At 49.6% G+C, this 19,057-nt stretch overlaps 1 protein-coding gene across 1 annotated transcript in view; it reads left to right on the top strand.

The window, feature by feature from the left end:
• The window catches only part of vstm2la (V-set and transmembrane domain containing 2 like a), a 26,032-nt gene continuing 6,975 nt past the window's right edge, over positions 1 to 19,057 (top strand). The window contains exons 1-2 of the mRNA XM_076984693.1: positions 1 to 343; positions 19,030 to 19,057. The exon at positions 19,030 to 19,057 is cut by the window's right edge and continues 142 nt beyond it. Coding sequence (XP_076840808.1) covers positions 226 to 343; positions 19,030 to 19,057 — 146 coding nt within the window. The 5' untranslated portion in view covers positions 1 to 225. The remainder of the gene's footprint in view (positions 344 to 19,029) is intronic.

The raw sequence follows: 19,057 nt of genomic DNA on the forward strand, positions 1-19,057 counted from the left end.
TTCGAGGGACCCCGAGAGTTCCTCGCAGCGAGACGCAAAAGCGCAGAAGCGTCCACTGGCATCAGCGGGCGACAGCAACTCCACCTCCTCATTCCGCGGCTACGACTCGTGTTAAGGAGGAACTGCTTTGATAACTGGCTCTACAAATAAGTCCACACGTTACCTGGATCTATCTTTCAAAGACTCTTTTCACCTAATGCCAGAAAGTGGTCACTAGCAGAAGCGATGGGAACGTTTGGAGTCATTCTGGGGAGTTTACATTATATGGGACTCTATATCCAACTTAGTGCCCCTCTCGGACAAGGTGGATACGCGGAGGTGGAGAATCATATCTCTAGCAACGGTAGGCTTCTGAGCCCGATGTATTTTTACACTGAGCCAGAAAGATGCGACTTGATAATGTAGTGTTTGAATTCGGTTGATCCTTGATTAAACAGGCAATTCGGAGGAGCGTGATCTTATTTTTGGGTCAGACTGCAGTTCGTTGTGTGATTGACAAATGTCATCTCTGATAAAAACTAACCTAGCCTGATTAGCCTGATCTTTAAATCACAGAATTCGGGAGAATTATGTTACCTTTGCCTGGATGCAGTTGTGTGCACTAGGGTGAAGGAACAAAAGAATTTTTCATCCGCAAGATTTATGATAACGCTCTGTGAATTTGTTTGTGTTTTTTTCTTTTTTTCTTGGGGGGAGTGAACATTTTGTATATCCCTCAAGGGATTTAATTTATAAAGCGGAAAAGAGACTCTCTTTTGTTAGCTTTTGAAACGAGGGGCATAGACACCATCAGAGAGCGATTATCTTGTTTGCTAGAATGCAGAGGGCTTAATTTGACTGTTCACCAGCCTATAACTGCATGCGTATTAGGAAAGGCAGTTAATTGTTGGTCTATTTGTGTAAATGTTCCTTTAGTAGCAAGACTATACATATCAATATTTAGCACGTTCTCTTCTCTCTTCTGAAAATCTAGTTGGTATAGTTATGATGCCAGATCCTCATGGCCAGGTTATTTGATTAATTCATGAAATTACTCTAAATACTGTGTAAAAAAAAAAAAAAAAAAGGTTGGTGCCCAGTGGTCTTTTTTTAACGTGCTAAAATATTATATTAGATCATCCTGTCTCCAAAATGTTTAAAGCTGTGGTCCAGCTTGTCAGTTAATGTTTTACAGGACCTGGGTTCACAAGAGTGCACTCCTTCCATGTGGGTATCTGGACATGGTGCAGACTCCCTGTGCAGTGAATCTGACTGGAGACATTCACTGTGAATGCTATACGGAGGCTTTAGTGAGAGATGCAAACCCCACCTTGTTATACCTCTTTTTGTCTGATTGGCTGAAGAGTAATGAAATGGGAGGGCTATTTGAAAACAAGGCGTGTCTAGGTGGTGGTGCCTCAAAACTGAGAGCAGCATTAATGTATCATATAGATGTGAAATGGCTTTACCTTTGCTGTAATAACAGCTTGGACACAAAACAGTACAAACCTGAAACACAGCCTGAAGATCATATCATGTTTAGTAGTTCTTTATCTATGCATCACATATATGTTCTTTATATTTCAATAGGTTAATGCTCACTCTCTCTGTCTCTCTCTCTCTCTCTCTCTCTCTCTCTCTCTCTATCTCTCTCTCTCTCTCTAACTCCCCCCCCCCCCCCATTCAGTAGTAGCTGGGCATCTGATGCTATTCAGATCTAGTGCAAAGGTGACATGCCCATTCGTGTTGGACTGTGTCACCCAAACTCATCCCAGGACATTATTACACACCTTGCTTTGAATGTGTGCGAAACTAGCGTTTGTTTTGCCTATAAGCCCTTTTTAGATGTATTGATAATTCACACCAATGCTTTCTCGTCCAGTGATTTTCCTCTAATGGCTTTCTCACCCCTGAGTAATATGAATCTTTGGAAATCAATGCCATTACATTTTATATACAAAACACTAGGTGCAAGAGTCGGGCCTGGGCTTGTGTTGTAAGTAGCTCTAATTAACACTGACGGAGGCTGTGGCACTGGTGTTGGTTCTAACCTAATAAAACACAGAGACAGAAACCTCAGTGCCTGGATCAGTAAGACATGGAATGGCCACACACACACACTCCAATGAAGAGGACAGTTTTGTTCACACTTAAGGTTTCAAAGCGATTTTTCCTTTACAACATGTTGCATCAGGCCTCCAATCACCATGACTGTCATTCCTGTGGTGTGGTTGTGTGTGTGTTTGTATTGTGATTCTCAGAAAGGGGAATAATGGATTGAGCACAGGAAAAGGCTATGTAGAGGGTAAACAGTTCACCTGCATGTCCAAAATTAAGTGTGTTTCATCTATGAAAAATTAGATTTCCTTTTTTCAGACGTTCTAAAGTAAAATTCCAACTCTGTGCATTTGGGACATTTCAGGTGTTTTTTGTCCAGAATAAACAGCACTGCGGTGCACTCACGTGGGTTCCACACGGTGCCTTTTACATTTTCCCGTAACACAGAAAAAACTTGTTCAAGGGAGAATTTGGTGTGACCCACTTTTCGAATGTGTGGTTCAGAGTACGGTCCCCTAGGACCGCTGAAACCGCCCCCAGCCCCTGCTAGACATGCATTCGGAATTTTTACTTTTGTGCATCTTGTCAGCTGCTGCACTTAATGGAGGGAAAAGTGTGTCGATGGGAAAAGCACTCTGGGTCGTTCCCTTCCTTGTTCATTTCATGGCCACTGATGGTCGCAGGCTTTTCCATATTTAAACACATCTCACTCCTGTGTCAGAATGAAATGGCTTTCCTTGTTAAACAGGATTTGCCTGTTGGCCTGACATGTGGGGCTCTTTACTTTTATAGTACTGGGAAACTCAGAGTGAAAAGCTTGTCCAGCTTCTATGGTGTCATGGGCGGCAGATTAGTGCTTGGGTTTACTGGAGTTGGTGGTGTTTGGGTTTACTGGAGTTGGTGGTGTTTGGGTTTACTGGGCTTGGTGGTGTTTGGGTTTACTGGGGTTGGTGATGTTTGGGTTTACTGGGGTTGGTGATGTTTGGGTTTGCTGGTAAATGTTTGTGCCGTCAGATTTAGTTTAGCCAGCTGCATCTCTAGACAAAACTGCAGACATTAGGGTGGATGGTGGAAACCAGAATCACATTGATACTGCGTGACATCAAAAATTAGAGTAGCCAATTCTTTATGAGTTTTGTGGGTAAGTGCAATAGTTCTGTCAGCTTTTTGTTTCATTGTCAGTAAAAAATCTGAATATTTATATGGCATCTTTTGTTTTAGATGTCTTAAATATTTTTGATTAGACATCACTTATTCTGTTTGCTGTTTGTCCTGTGATGTAATTAGATCCTGTTTAGATTTGATTAAACTCTGTTAGGAATACATTGATTTGTTGGTTGTGTAAAATCTGATTGCTGTTTATTTTTATTATATAATGCCACTAAAAGGATGCTTGATTTGCTCACAAATAATCACTGTTTGTTGTGTTATTACAGACACGCTTGTTGATGTCATTCAAGTGTGAAGTACTTCTTACTCTTCTAGAACTCCCTTCACATTCTCAGCATTTTCCCTTCTCTCTTACCAGAGCCGTGTGTGTGTGTGTGTGTGAGAGAGAGAGAGAGAAAGAATGAGAGGGAGAGATAGAAAGATAGAGAGAGACAGAGTGTAGCAGCAATGCAGGTTTTGGACAGGTGGGCAGGTGTGAGATACATGGACTCTAGAGTTTCCTGTCGGTGTGCAGAAGCCCAAACATGCAGGTCCTGCGTGATCCTCACACAGGTGTGCCGCTCCGCTTCAGTCTGATTAAAGATCCTCACACAGGTGTGCCGCTCCGCTTCAGTCTGATTAAAGATCCTCACACAGGTGTGCCGCTCCGCTTCAGTCTGATTAAAGATCCTCACACAGGTGTGCCGCTCCGCTTCAGTCTGATTAAAGATCCTCACACAGGTGTGCCGCTCCGCTTCAGTCTGATTAAAGATCCTCACACAGGTGTGCCGCTCCGCTTCAGTCTGATTAAAGATCCTCACACAGGTGTGCCGCTCCGCTTCAGTCTGATTAAAGATCCTCACACAGGTGTGCCGCTCCGCTTCAGTCTGATTAAAGATCCTCACACAGGTGTGCCGCTCCGCTTCAGTCTGATTAAAGATCCTCACACAGGTGTGCCGCTCCGCTTCAGTCTGATTAAAGATCCTCACACAGGTGTGCCGCTCCGCTTCAGTCTGATTAAAGATCCTCACACAGGTGTGCCGCTCTGCTTCAGTCTGATTAAAGATGCGCACGAGCAGTCTCGTGCTGTACAGAAGCCCCGCATGCTTTCTGAAACACGCCAAGACGTACCACATAACGTGTGGCTCGTATTAATGACTGTGTGCATATGTATAATAGCTGCTTAATTACAAAGTGATGACGTGTCGATTTGTTTAACTTCTGTTTTCATGGGGCCATGACCACGAGTGTATCATCGGACACAAAAACCAGAACTGTGTACTTCACATCACATCTGGTGTGATGGACAGACACAGACAGAATCCCGACTGAGAAACCCCATCACACGGTGACCTGTGGAGGCCCGGCAGTCAGCAGCTCCATTCACTGCACAGAATCGGCGTTCACACGTTCGGTAAACTGGAGGGCTGTATTACAACCTCCCCAAACGCTCACGTTGTTCTGTGTTAGCAACACGGAACAGCGGTGTACGTTTTCCTGGTGATATGCCGGGAGTGTGGGGTTCTGCCTGCGTCAGCTTGAAACGTTACGATACGTTGTGATGTGAAATTAGAATGCAGGGTGTGGCACCTCAGAAGGAAGCACACCTTCATGTAGCTCAGCCATTCAGCACCTAGCAGGGAGTCACATGTCACCAGAGGGGAGTTCTGGTTGCGTGCGTAACCAAAGCTTCAGATTAGCATTCTCGGATTCGTTTGACTCCGTTCAACAGGTTTTCACGATCTGCCATTACAGCAAAGCAATTCTGACACATTCAGCAAATAGTTTGTGAAGTGTAACTTGGTGTTTGTAGGGAATTCGCAGCAGCTAAGCAGTCCTAGCATAGCAAGGAAACAAAACTGTTTTTTAATGATCAGCCAGCACTGTAAACACTCGATGCATCGAATTTAAGAGGCAATCTTGGATGTGCGCTGGGGGCCGGAGGGAAGACTGGGGCACCAGGCAGTGCTTAAGTCCACAAACGGTAGAAGCTTGTTCCTGGCTCCTCTCCATCTCTTCTTCTCCATGGGTCTCCTCTCCAGAGAGATGAAATGCTTTTTCACTTCAATAGCAAGTCTCAAAGAGCTAGGGCAGCCAACAGACAGCCGTCTCTCTCTCTCTCTCTCTCTCTCTGCAGGCTACTCATCTTTACATAAGTATTCCTGTGGAGAGCTAATGCCTCAAAGCGCTCAGATCCGCACTTGCCCTTTTCTTCCTGCTTTTTCATGTCCTTCTGTGCTGTGGGTTAGTGCGTCCTTGGAGTGTCTTTGGGACGACGCTGGCGGAAACGTACTCAACGGCTGACTGTGTCTCCAAAGGCTCCGCAGCACTGAGCAGACAAATGGGACACTGGTCCAGTCCTGAACTTATTGGATTTGGATTCAAGTATCTATATATAAACAGTGAAGGAAGCTAATCAGCATGTTTGCAGTCTCTCTCTGTCTATCTCTATCTCTCTGTAATTCCCCCTCTCTCTCTCTCTCTCTCTCTCTCTCTCTCTCTCTCTCTCTCTGTGTTGCTCTGAGCTGTGGCGGTCTGTCATGGTTGCTTTTTCTGTGTGAGACCCCCCCACACCCCACCCCAACTTAATCTGAAGAGGAGAGGGAGAGATGGAGAGAGAGAGAGAGGGAGAGATGGAGGCAGAGTGATCCTCAAAAGAGTCTTCAGAGCTCCTCCCAACAGCTTATCTCACATTAGACACATTTGAGCCAAGCGTGCCATCCTACCCTCCTGGGATGGGGCTGGCGGGCTCTTCTTCTGGCTGAGCGTGCCAGAGAGAGACACAGGGCCGGTTCGCCTCGTGCCACCTCTCTTTAAACATCTCTTTCTCTCTCTCTCTCTTTCTCTCTGTCTCTGCTAGTCCAGCTAGTCCGTGTCTGCAGCTCCTCCTCGCTGATCCTTTGTTTGCCTTGGAGTGCTGAAACCTCAGGAAAACTCACTAAAAGCGGAGAGGGAGGAGCTTTTGTTAGTTAATTAAGCCCTGCACTGTTTGCAAGGACAACGATGTCCCAGTGCAACAGCACAGGAGCTAATGAACATGTGTGTGGCAAACAGAACCAATCCCACCGCTCTCTACCCACTCGCATGGCTGTTTGGTATGAGATCACATCTTGTTGCTTATTGTCCGCAACAAGATATATATTAATAATATTATTTATATATTAATAATGTATAAATATACAAATATATATATATTGCTTTAGTTGATGCAATACTTTTGTTCATTTGACTTTACAATGTAGCAGGGCTTTTGTACTCTATTTTAAGCAGGTGATGCTAGCTGTGAACCTCGTTTGCATGCTAAGGAAGTGATCTCCAGTCTAGCCAATCGGTTTTGTTTTGTTTGCCCTCCAACCCCAATCACCATCCAATCACTTTTCCATTATTCCTACTCATTTCCCTTCCCCTACTTTTATAGCAATAAACAGGGAGGGAGTCCATGTTGAAAGGAAGCCTGTGAGTGGGAGTGGACTGACACTGGCCCCGCCCCCTTGCCACGCCCCTTGTTGCAGGACTGAGGCTGCATGCTGTTCCTCATACTGGTGCCCTCGTTAGCATCAAATCATCTTCAACCACAGAATTCTCTTTCCACGTGAACCACGTTGCGCCTGTAGCGGCCCTTCTGTCGTCGTGGTAACGTGTAGAGACACGTCCCTCCTCTTCTTCTACTGCTGGAAGAACATGGTGACCAGCGCTTGTGCTTATACTGCTGAAATACGTCCTGTGCCATTACCGTAGTCGGCTCGGTCGCTGCCGGCCAGATCCTCCGCCCATTTGTCTGGGAACGCTGGGCTGTGGATCAGGGTTTATGAAGCGCTGCCTGTTAGAAATGTCACACCAAGCCTCCCGCAGGCTAACAGGGAGCTGGTCAATAATGGCCAGGCACCCTGAGCTGTGTGAGGTGGCACGTGGGAGGTGAGGGGGCGGAGCCGTAAAACATCAAGGGGCGTGGTGCGCTTGTCGGGCCTGTGCCACGGTGCAGACGGAGTGGCGTATCGATCCGCAGAGACGCCAGGACTGATCACGTCCCGCTGTCTCGCTCGGCTGCTTATCGCCGCCCGCACGCATCTGAGATTAGTGGGCTGGACTGACACACGTGGGTCTTGCAGTCTGGTCGATGGTTATTGTTAGTGAATACTGGATCAACTCCACAGTGCTGTGATGTTCAGAGCGTCGTCTTGGAAGTGCCTGCCCCGGACACATGGTGCTGACTTACTGAGTTCACACCATCAGCATGGGCCTAAGGTCTGTGGTTTCCCAGCAAGCTGCGATGAGAGGGAGTTAGGGTGGAGTCAGTTTGAACCAGAGTCATTCACAGTAAGGTGTTCACTGGCTGGGAAAGGGAAGGTCTCAGGATGGCAGGCTGCAAGATTCTGGAGAAAATATGAGATTATCTGAGATTCCAGAGAATACCTGAGATTGTCTGAGAAAGTCTGAGACAGAGTTTGAGACTCTGCAGAAGGCACGAGATCATCTGAGGTGCTGGAGTAGATGCGAGATCATCTGAGGTGCTGGAGATGTGCGATGGTCTGGGGTGCTGGTGAACGCCCTGTGTAGATGAGTGATATGGACGTGGAAGCAGTGATTTTTAGAACGTTTGTCCACAGACAGGAGGTGGGCTTTCAAATATAGCACACTTCCTCTAGTCTGGTGAAAAGTCTCTTCTAATTAACTGCTGTTGAGTCCCCACCCCTATCCTATTTCTCCCCCCTTTCTCTCTGCCCCCCCTCTCTCTCACTCCCTCTATGTATGTGTGTGTGTGTGTGTGTGTGTTCTGGGTTTTGAGGCCATCATGGGACTGGGACATGCTGCTGTGTCGAGGCTGATTGAATGTGACACACATCTCTCCTGTGTTATTCTTCGTAATAAGGCGAGTCTGAATCGCCATCTCCTCCACTAAATATCATCACACCACTTACATGAACAATAAGTCAAGGCGGTTTATTCTGCACATGCATGTTAATGAAACCCAAATGGAAAAACACTCCACTCACTCCCCTATTACGAACATCCACCAACTTCCCGTTAACAACCACTATGACAACAGTAATATAATCACAGGTCACGTGTGGCATTTCTTCAGGTGGACCTTCCACTACTGCATTCACTACCAGAAATCTAAATGCATTACAGCTGCCCAGCCCATAATAAGAACCAGTCACCATAACCCCTGGTTAAGGCATGTAAGGAGCTTCTTGACAGTCATTCGCTGTGCTTAGGCTGCACTGGCAATAGATTCTGCGGTGGCAGTAGATTCTTTAGTGGCAGTAGATTTTGCACTGGCAGTAGGTTCTGCGGTGGCAGTAGATTCTGCACTGGCAGTAGGTTCTGCGGTGGCAGTAGGTTCTGCGGTGGCAGTAGGTTCTGCACTGGCAGTAGGTTCTGCACTGGCAGTAGGTTCTGCACTGGCAGTAGATTTTGCGGTGGCAGTAGATTCTTTAGTGGCAGCAGGTTCTGCGGTGGCAGTAGATTCTTTAGTGGCAGTAGGTTCTGCGGTGGCAGTAGGTTCTGCGGTGGCAGTAGATTCTTTAGTGGCAGTAGGTTCTGCGGTGGCAGTAGATTCTTTAGTGGCAGTAGGTTCTGCGGTGGCAGTAGATTCTTTAGTGGCAGTAGGTTCTGCAGTGGCAGTAGATTCTTTAGTGGCAGTAGGTTCTGCAGTGGCAGTAGATTCTTTGTTGGCAGTAGATGAATTGCAGCACTACCATGCAGCACAGGCTCCCTCAGTGCTCCTGTGCTCCAGTGAGCTGCTCTGTTCTGCCTCTGCGTACTTCGTACGATTGGCCCTGTTTCATTCCTCCTCTGTCTGTCTCTCACCTTCTCTTCACTCCTCCCTGCTCCTCACATGCTGTTTCTTTACTTCTCGTTATATTGGACCCGTGTGATCACACAGCCCATGTTCGGGGGGAGGGGGGGGGTGGTGGGGGGGAGGGGTTGGAGAGCATGGTCTGGGAGGAGGTGAGAGCAGCTTCTTTGTTGAATTCCCACCATGTGATTTCCTGAGAGTCCTGCCCTGATTCCCATGTGCTGGCATGTGGAGACACCCAGTGACAAAATCCTCTAAGGCACAGGAGAGGGAGAGGGAGAGGGAGAGGGAGAGGGAGAGAGAGAGAGAGAGAGAGAGAGAGAGAGAGCGAGAGCAAGGAAGTGGGGAGAAAGGGGAGGAACAGTGTAGAGAGAGAGAGAGAGATCTGTAATAGGGATTAAGGCCAAGCTGCTTCACGGACAGCGGTCCCACACCGCCACCCTTGTTGAATGCAGTGCAGGATCTTTCCAAGCGAAGGTTTTAGTTGGGATTTGGATGGTTTTGGACACACTGCGAAGTCAAGCTGCCACCAGTTCTTGAATAATGCACTTGGGGTGGTGCAGTGCTCATGCAGGGCTGGGCTGGTCCTCTAGGGTCTTCTCTCCTCCCACTGTTAAACGTTCTGCATTTCCTGTTCTAATTATGGTGCAGGTCCATACTGAACACATGTTCCCTTGTTTAGCTGGACTGATGGCTCAGACATTCATTCAGCGTCGGTTAAAATGGGCCGGACGTCACTAACGACGACGGTGTTCCTGCACGGTCTGCAGATCGCAGGGCTGCACCATCATTCAGAGCTTTGAAGTTCTAGAGCGTTGTTTTGGGTGTAGATGGAGGTGTGTGGGGGGGGGGGGTAGTGTCTGCCTCCCTGCTGATCTTGGCTCTGGTTCACTGGCTCTCAGGTACACTGAGAGGCACCACCATCCTGACTCAGTGTGACACTCCGGCTCGTCCTGTCTCAGTACTCGAGCATGAAAGACCGTCTCGGTGACTGACTGGCGGCGTGCCCGCACCCAGAGAATGAAAGTTAATGTAGAGAGTCTGCATTGAAACACACGTCACTTCTAAGATCGGAGAACATGTCACGCAGGATACGTGGGAAGGGAGACGGACGACGTCCCGCCTGCCCCGTCATTCATCATCGGAGGGCTGAGAGTACCGCTACTGAAGCAGCCCGGAGTCTTGGCTGCTACGACACCCAAGCTGGCATCTCTCCCGCTACCTGAACGCTCGTGCTAAGCGGCGGTGTGTGTGTAGCTGGAATACACCCCCCCCCCCCGCAGGGGAGACTGCTAACACTCATGGCATCTTGGAGGGTTGGGTTGTCGTGGTGTGTGTGTTAGTTAGTGTAGCTGGCTGTGCCTGCTTATACACACACACACACACACACACACACACACACACGTCAGATGTGAGCCTCTTGCTATTAAATGAGAGGTACCTGCAGTATAGATGCATTTAGCCAACAATCAATGCATCATTGAATGCAAGTAGCAGTTTGTCAAAAACTCTTTGCTGGAATAATGAAATGTAACTGTTATGATCATTAGTATTACACGATTACACAGATCTCAGGTCAGTATGATGCAGTGTTGGGGTCTGAGCGTCTTTAGCTTCAGCAGATCAGTGGGTCTAACTGGGATCTGCGTCGTCCTGTGGTGGCACAGGCGCTCTGCTGTGTGAGCAGAGTGAATAAATGTTTCTGTGATATATTAAACTCTCCGATATCTCACAGGCCAAGCTGTGCACGGCACTGGGTCTCAGGATTATGACGGCCCTGAATGAGAAGACCCCTGAATGGTTTGCTATATGTTCTAAAGATTTTGGTAAAAGCTGGCATTCACCGTCCCTATAAATATAAAAGGGGCAGGCGGTAAAACTTTGACACGTTAATATCAGCGTGCTAGTCTCCCGAAGGTCATCTGTTATGGGGCTTTAACTGGTTAGCAGTTAAACGCTGTTATGTGGGGTTGGCCCAGGCCCAAGGCCCCAGGAGAACTCTCCCACAGCCCTGCAGTGTAGTCCCACACCCAGCGCAGCCGCACACCCAGCGCAGCCGCACACCCAGCCGCAGCCGCACACCCAGCCGCACACCCAGCGCAGCCGCACACCCAGCGCACCCGCACACCTCCACACCCAGCGCAGCCGCACACCCAGCGCAGCCCCACACCCAGCGCAGCCCGCGTGCCTTTTCTGCTCCGCGGCTGCACAGCTCCACGCTGGCTGGCGTCCCGGTACCCGAGACGCACACGCGGGTCGTTTTGCTACTGTAACACTTTCCTTCACACTTCAGTTCAACGCAGTAATTTGGCTTTCACTGTTTCATGTCAAACAGCCATAAGCAGAAGCTGTTGATATCTGAGTATACTGCATTACGAACACAGGATATGATGAGTGTATGAATGAACACAGGATATGATGAGTGTATGAATGAACACAGGATATGATGAGTGTATGAATGAACACAGGATATGATGAGTGTATGAATGAACACAGGATATGATGAGTGTATGAATTGCCCAGTAAAGAACAAATATTGGTGTACAGAACAGCCGGTATGAACACAGACACACATCAGTGTGATTTGAACGCAAATAACAGCTGGATAAAAATATAGTACATGTAAGCACAGAGAAAATAAGTAAAGACAGGCAGGTTAATGTGAGTGTAAATGAGAACAGTCTTCTGCAGTTGAGAGTGCTCAGGAAAGTGCACACTTCTTTTCTTTACGGAGAGAGTGAGTGTGTTCGGATGGTGACCCAGTCTTTGTTTGTAAGCGGGTGGGGTTAATTGCTAGGACTGTGTCCCCTGTCATTCTTAACAACATGAACATTAAATGGCATAATTTGTTTTCTCATGTTCCGCTCTGGGTAGTTTCATTCTTCTCCGCTATACGTGGTCGCGTGGTTTTCGAAAATGGAAGAAAATTTGGGTCGACGTGGTGGTAATTTGTTACTGTGTTGTAAAATCGTAATTAAATATATATATATATTTCCCCTGCAGGTTTTCTCTCTAATCAAAGTTCTCCACTTCATAATTCACTACATAATTCACTTCACCTCCTGCCCACTAGTCTTTCTGCTCCACCCTGTCTACCTTCACCAACTCTTTCTCTACCATTCATAACCAACAAGGTGCACTGACGGTATGTCTCTCTGCCTCCGTCTCTCTCCCTGTGTCTTATTGCCTCTCTGTCTCTCTCCCTGTGTCTTATTGCCTCTCTGTCTCTCTCCTTGTGTCTTTCTCTCTGTCTCTTTGTCTCCCCTCTCTCCTTCATTCTCTATTCTCCATCTTACATTCACCCTCTCAGACTGCCCTGTATGCATTTTCTCTCTCCCTGTATCATTCTTTACCTGTATACTTCCTTCTCCCTCTCCTTCTCTCTCCATCTCTCTCCCCCATCTCTCACTCCCTCTCTCTCTTCCCCCATGCTGCGTTGTACGTTCTTCAGTTTTCAGCTGGTTCTATTTCCATCCCTCTCTCTCATCTCCTTTTAGATGTCTTTGTCGTTCCATATTACACCTCCACCCCCACCTCCCCACTCCACTCCTCCCTTTCACCTCCTTTTCTCCCTGAAGCCTTGCGTGGGATCCTCTGCCGTATCTGTGTCTCCACATCAATTGAAAGGTGTAGTTCATTTGAGCATCCACCTGCATGACTCCGACCCACGAGACCGCGCGCGGCGTTATGATTCACATCAGCAGATTCACCGCGGATACAATAACGCTGTGATGTGAAGGAGCGGCAGAGCGTTCATCATTCCGCGTGGTGTGAGTCTGCCTGTCCGCCCACGCTGCAGACACTCAACCCAAACACTGTGCTACTCTCCCTCCTAATAGAGTGTCTGCTAGCCTCACTCGCACACCTAGCTCTACTCACTCCAGTTGCAGCCCTGTCTCCAAACCTCCACCTAGATTTAGGTCTACTAGAGTTAGCAATCCTTTCAGCAAATTACACATTTCGGTTGTTTCTTCTTAAATAGACCCATGGCCTGCGGAGTTAATTTTCCTCAACCAAGATTCAGAGCTATTACAGCAAGTATTCCTAATGTTGATTAAATGTTTAGAGCTAGATCTGTTCATTTAGACACAGACCTACCAAGGCTAGTGTGTTTTTTTTCCCACATAGATTTAGATCTACTAGAGTTTTCCCTCATTTAAAGTCTGAAAAATGACAGATGGTTCCCAGAGTCGCAGCACTGGGAGAGGCAGGTCATTTGTGTTGTCATTTCCAAGTTTAGTAGACATGTCAGAAGAGGGAAAACACTCGTCTGGACTGTGTGACCTCGGGACAAAAGCAGTTACCCTCAGAGTTTTGAAGTGTTTAAGATATTTGCCTCTTTTAATGGCCAACGTTTGTCCTTCCTCATATGGCTGTATCATAACAGCGCTCGCCGTCTGGCTGACACCAGCACGTGCCGTCGCCACGCCCCTGCTCACTAACCCTGACACTCACTGCCAGGGTTCTGCTCAGTAGACAGGGTTTGAGTATTGGGTCCGCCTCCCGTTTCCAGGGGCAACAGGAGCACATGACTGTGGCGAGCTGCGTGTATTAGTCTTTGTTGTGGCAGAGCAGGACGGCTTTCACAGATCATGGAAATTCTACAAATGTTAGTTTTATGTCCTAATTAACATAAGTGCTTCTACATCAGGACATGTATATAGATATACTGTATATTACTAGTAGTTATCAAAAGGTTTGATGGGCAATTTTCACAGCCCAGTTTTCACATGGCTGACATAAAACCCCAGGAGCAGGTCAGTAGAAGCAGAGAGGGAGGAGAGACAGACCTGTCAACAGACTGGCCTTGCAGTCTCTCTGGCAACACTCCCCCCACACCTCCCTCTACACCCCCACACCTCCCTCCACACCTCCCTCTACACCCCCACACCTCCCTCTACACCCCACACCTCCCTCTACACCCCACACCTCCCTCCACACCCCACACCTCCCTCTACACCCCCACACCTCCCTCCACACCTCCCTCTACACCCCCACACCTCCCTCCACACCTCCCTCTACACCCCCACACCTCCCTCTACACCCCCACACCTCCCTCCACACCCCCACACCTCCCTCTACACCCCCACACCTCCCTCTACACCCCCACACCTCCCTCTACACCCCACACCTCCCTCCACACCTCCCTCTACACCCCCACACCTCCCTCTACACCCCACACCTCCCTCCACACCCCCACACCTCCCTCTACACCCCCACACCTCCCTCTACACCCCCACACCTCCCTCTACACCCCCACACCTCCCTCCACACCTCCCTCTACACCCCCACACCTCACTCCACACCCCCACACCTCCCTCTACACCCCCACACCTCCCTCTACACCCCACACCTCCCTCTACACCCCCACACCTCCCTCCACACCTCCCTCTACACCCCCACACCTCCCTCCACACCTCCCTCCACACCCCCACACCTCCTTGCACACCCCCACACCTCCCCGCACACCTCCCTGCACACCCCACACCTCCCTCCACACCCCACACCTCCCTCCACACCCCACACCTCCCTCTACACCCCACACCTCCCCGCACACCTCCCTGCACACCCCACACCTCCCCGCACACCTCCCTGCACACCCCACACCTCCCTCTACACCTCCCTCCACACCCCACACCTCTGTCTCCCTCCACACACTCCCCCTTCTCACTGCAAGCCCTCTTCTTCCTTTTGTTCCAGCTGAGATTGAGTTGTTGATTGCTCTCCCCCCACTCCCCCCCCCTCTCTCTCTCTCTCCTACTGTTTTGTGGCTCCACTGAAAAATCAAAGAGTTTTCCTCGGACATATGGCGTACCTGCCGGCGCTCACCGGCCCCCTGCTTGCCTGCACTGGGTGAGCTTTGTTTAAGGGGCCGCACAAGCGCTCACGTCTGCACAAGCACTCACGTGCCCTCCTGCGTTTGCGTACTTTCCTGCGCTCACGTGCCCTCCTGCGCTCACGTGCCCTCCTGCGCTCACGTGCCCTCCTGTGCTCACGTGCCCTCCTGTGCTCACGTGCCCTCCTGTGCTCACGTGTCCTCCTGCGTTTGCGTACTCTCCTGCGTTTGCGTACTCTCCTGCGTTTGCGTACTCTCCTGCGCTCACGTGCCCTCCTGCGCTCACGTGCCCTCCTGCGCTCACGTGCCCTCCTGCGCTCGCGTGCCCTCCTGCGCTCGCGTGCCCTCCTGCGCTCACGTGCCCTCCTGCGCTCACGTGCCCTCCTGCGCTCACGTGCCCTCCTGCGCTCACGTGCCCTCCTGTGCTCACGTGCCCTCCTGTGCTCACGTGCCCTCCTGTGCTCACGTGCCCTCCTGCGCTCGCGTACTCTCCTGCACTCACGTGCCCTCCTGCACTCACGTGCCCTCCTGCGCTCACGTGCCCTCCTGCGCTCACGTGCCCTCCTGTGCTGGCGTGCCCTCCTGCGCTCACGTGCGCTCTTGCTCTCCGCTTTGAGCTTGGCACTGAGCCTCCGGGCTGATTTATAACCCTGTGAAGCGGTTTGAATGCGGTTCGTTTTCATTCTCAGCGGGTGATTTGTGAGACTGTGACGAATGCCAAAGCTCCTCGCAATGAGGCCTTTGATCTCACACGAATAATCGCTTCACTTATCAAGGCAATAGGACGAGAGGCTCCTGTCCGAGCCGCTCTGCCGGCCTATCGGATTGGATGATGGGAGAGGGGGCAGGTGCGTTTGCCGCACCCCTCACTGGTGGGTTGGGCCCATTCCGCTCTCACCCGGAACGACTTTCCCACAACCAGCGGAGGCGACCGCGGTAGGCGGCTGCCAGGCGTATCTGATTGGCTCTTTCATTTCTCCCTGAGATAATGATGTCTCCGGGCCTCTTTTTGAACGCGGCTTACAGAGTCCTTTGAGGCCCACAATTATGATGGGCAGATAGGGGTCCTTTAATTAATGTCTTTGGCGCTCATTGTTGGAGAGAAGAAGTTGTGAATGCATGTGGTTTAACGGGGCAAGATTCCCACTTCCTGTTTTTAATCAACCCCCGAAGCAGTGAACTGTCACACAGCAAAGGCATCAAACTCCGCGCTGAATCTCACACGCCAAGTCTCACGCGCTGCATCTCACGTGCTCGGCTTCTCGGCCGGTGCGGTTCTTTTGCCTTGGCCTGAACAGAACAGGTTTGTGTTTTTCACCACTCCACCACCCATGATCAGCCCCAGCAGGTAATCGGCAGTGTCTTTGCGGGCCTAATGAGACGTATTCGATCAGATGAGGGCTGCTAGCTGTGTGTAGCTGGCATGCGTCTGAAGAGGTGTCTCCACAACGAGAGCGCATTCAACTGCTGAAACAACGGATGACGTGTGTTGTGACGCTGTACGAGCAGTTCACTCTGCAGCTCTTCCCAGACCAGGAGCATGGACACACACACCCTCCCCTATTATCTCTGTTTTTATGACAAATCGATACATTGTGGGTTTTGTACGTTTACAAATGAAAACTATAACAGGATCCAGTGAGTGAGGCTCACGGCCGTCCTGCGGCTCGCTGGCATGTGATCTAGCCTCCACATTGTCCTCCTTATCAGACGTACAGTGAGCTTGCAGATTTTAAAAGCCATTAACGTCAGCGGCGCAGAGGCGACAGACAGGAGGGCGGCGTGAATGGACTCCCAATGTTTCACAGCTGGCCCGGTTTCCCTTTACAACAGCCAAGACCAGAAAGCAAAGGCTTGTAATAAAACAGACACGCCTCTTCTCCAGACGCACTGAATCGGTCCACAGAAACGCCGTATCAAGACTGAAATGTCTTTGGGGTGGGTGGCAGTGGGGTGTCTTCACCTGGTTTGACTACAAGGGCAACCTCTGTTCATATAAAGTTTTACTCTGTAACTGAGTCATCCAAAGAGTGCTTCCTGATGGGCTGGCAGCTGTGTTATAATGGTCCCCTCTCCCCCCGGTAAGCCATGCCAGGGGCCCGGGGCTGCTTTAGAGTCCGTCTGGGTGTGTGGCATTTACAACTCAGCCTGCTGCCACAGAGCGGTGGATTTTGTCAAATAGCATCTATAAGGAAAGCTCTCGAATTATTTGTTCGTTTGAGGGCTGTTCTGAAGAGGCCTGCTCACAGAACTAGAGCAGCGGGCTGGGTCGGGTCAGCTGGATCTTTGGTGAGACCTTTATTTTTCTCTCCCCTGAGATAAATTCGGTTTTACAACAGGTCCATGGACAAAGACTGGGACCCTGGTTGAGATGTTTACATGTGCCTTTATCTGAACCTCCAAGACTTTCAATTTTTTTCATGCAGAATTGAGGATCAGTGACTTATCAATACTTATCAGTGACTTATCAATACCCTCGCCAGCATATGTCCCATTTCAACAACGTAGGGTCCAGTTCTAGGAGAGATCCCTTCACCGACATGCCGCAGGAGAATTTATAGGTGAGGCTCTGGTGAAAAACACACTCCTTGCTCTTTTGTCACATATTCGTATGCAAAGAGTTCCCCAGAAGCTTCACCTGTGCTTCCTCTCCGACAGTAGCCTTATCTCCAGTCTTCTGTGTGGACAGAAGGGTCCGGAACACCCTCAGGGTCCGCTGGTGGCCCCCACAGTGCCCGAGCTCGTTTGAATGGGATTATGGGGAAAATTAAAATTGCTCTGAGGGGAGCAGTTAAGAGGATTCGGGTAGAGTTATTAGCCATATGGGTTGGGATCAGCTAGACTAATGTCTTCATTCCACACGGGTCTAGTTCTACACTACCCACTATCACAGGCGGTATTAGGCACACAACTCCCTGCCAGTCTCTGTACATCACCGCACATATGCACAGGCCCCAGTATACCATCACAGAGCCCTCCTGAATGTAGAGCTTTTATATCGTAGCGGTTGACAGGTTGGCATGAACATGAACACTGATAATAATTCAATAAAGCCACTGGGAAACAGTTCAGAGTATACCGTATAGTCCTCAGTAGTCATCAGCGTTTAAAGGAGAGCTGCTGTTAGCTTATGTACAGTAGATCTGATGGCAGATGGCACAGCCTCAGTCTGCCTTGTTTGATCTTGACCATTACAAGATAAACATATCTGTGAAAACGGGAATGATTTGCACAAAAGCAAAACTGGGCTGGACTGTGAGATGTTGTGAACCTTTGGAGCTCAAACCTACTCAAGTCCACCGTAATGTCTACGTGTTCCCACCATTAGACCCTTTGCTTCCAGCAGCGTGTAACCGAAACAATCCAAAACTCCTCGGAGTCGCGTTCCAGTCATTCCAAATGTCCCGTTTGCTCACCTCGTCTCACAAATCTGTGCCTTGCAGTCTCGTTGCCTCCTGGATGGTCTGGGCCATTTGACAGGCCTGCAGTCTGAGGAGACTTGAAATGGAGGTGTGGGAGGGAGGCGTGAGGAGGCGGCTATCCCGCTTAGGAAGGAGCGGGGCTGCGGGGAGGATATCGGGCGTGTGTTGGGTCTGATAAGGGGCCTGGCCGTGCCCTTCTTCCACAGTTGATGCAAGTGCCCCTTTCATCCCCGCCTGTTTAGAGATCAGCTCAGCTGTCGCATTTTAACAGGCTATTATGGGGAAAAGCTGACTGTAGATCAGCGTTCAGGCCATCTTTTCTCACAGTGAAAGGAAGCTGTTACGGGAGGCCTGTCTGGCTGGAGGTGATGTGGCGGGAGGCTGAACTACACCTGTCTGAATCACTGATGAGGACGATGTATTCACGGAGTCCCCTGGAGGCCCACCGTGCGACTGCTGAAGCATGTGCACCACACACCTTTTTTTGTCCAGCACCATCACAGGGAATTAGCCAGCAGCTCAGAAGTGGATCCTTGATGACTCGCTTTGGGGCGCTAGTAGGTTACATGTGGGGTGGGATGGGGGGGGGGGGGGGGGGGGGGTGTTTTGCTTTGACACCTGAACTTTAGGGAAGTCTGCACTCTGTTTCTGTTAAGAGCATGAAATAGAACAAAGCTTTGATAGGCGAGATGTTTCTATACAGAGCTGATAAAGGAGGTGTTTTGTACTTTTACTTTAGATGGGTTTAGATGTAACGGGATTTGTTCTGTCCCTCTCTGTAGCTCTGTTCACAGAAGTTCCTCATGACAT

Source organism: Brachyhypopomus gauderio, chromosome 21 (assembly GCF_052324685.1).
Source record: "Brachyhypopomus gauderio isolate BG-103 chromosome 21, BGAUD_0.2, whole genome shotgun sequence".
Classification (NCBI taxonomy): Eukaryota; Metazoa; Chordata; class Actinopteri; order Gymnotiformes; family Hypopomidae; genus Brachyhypopomus; species Brachyhypopomus gauderio.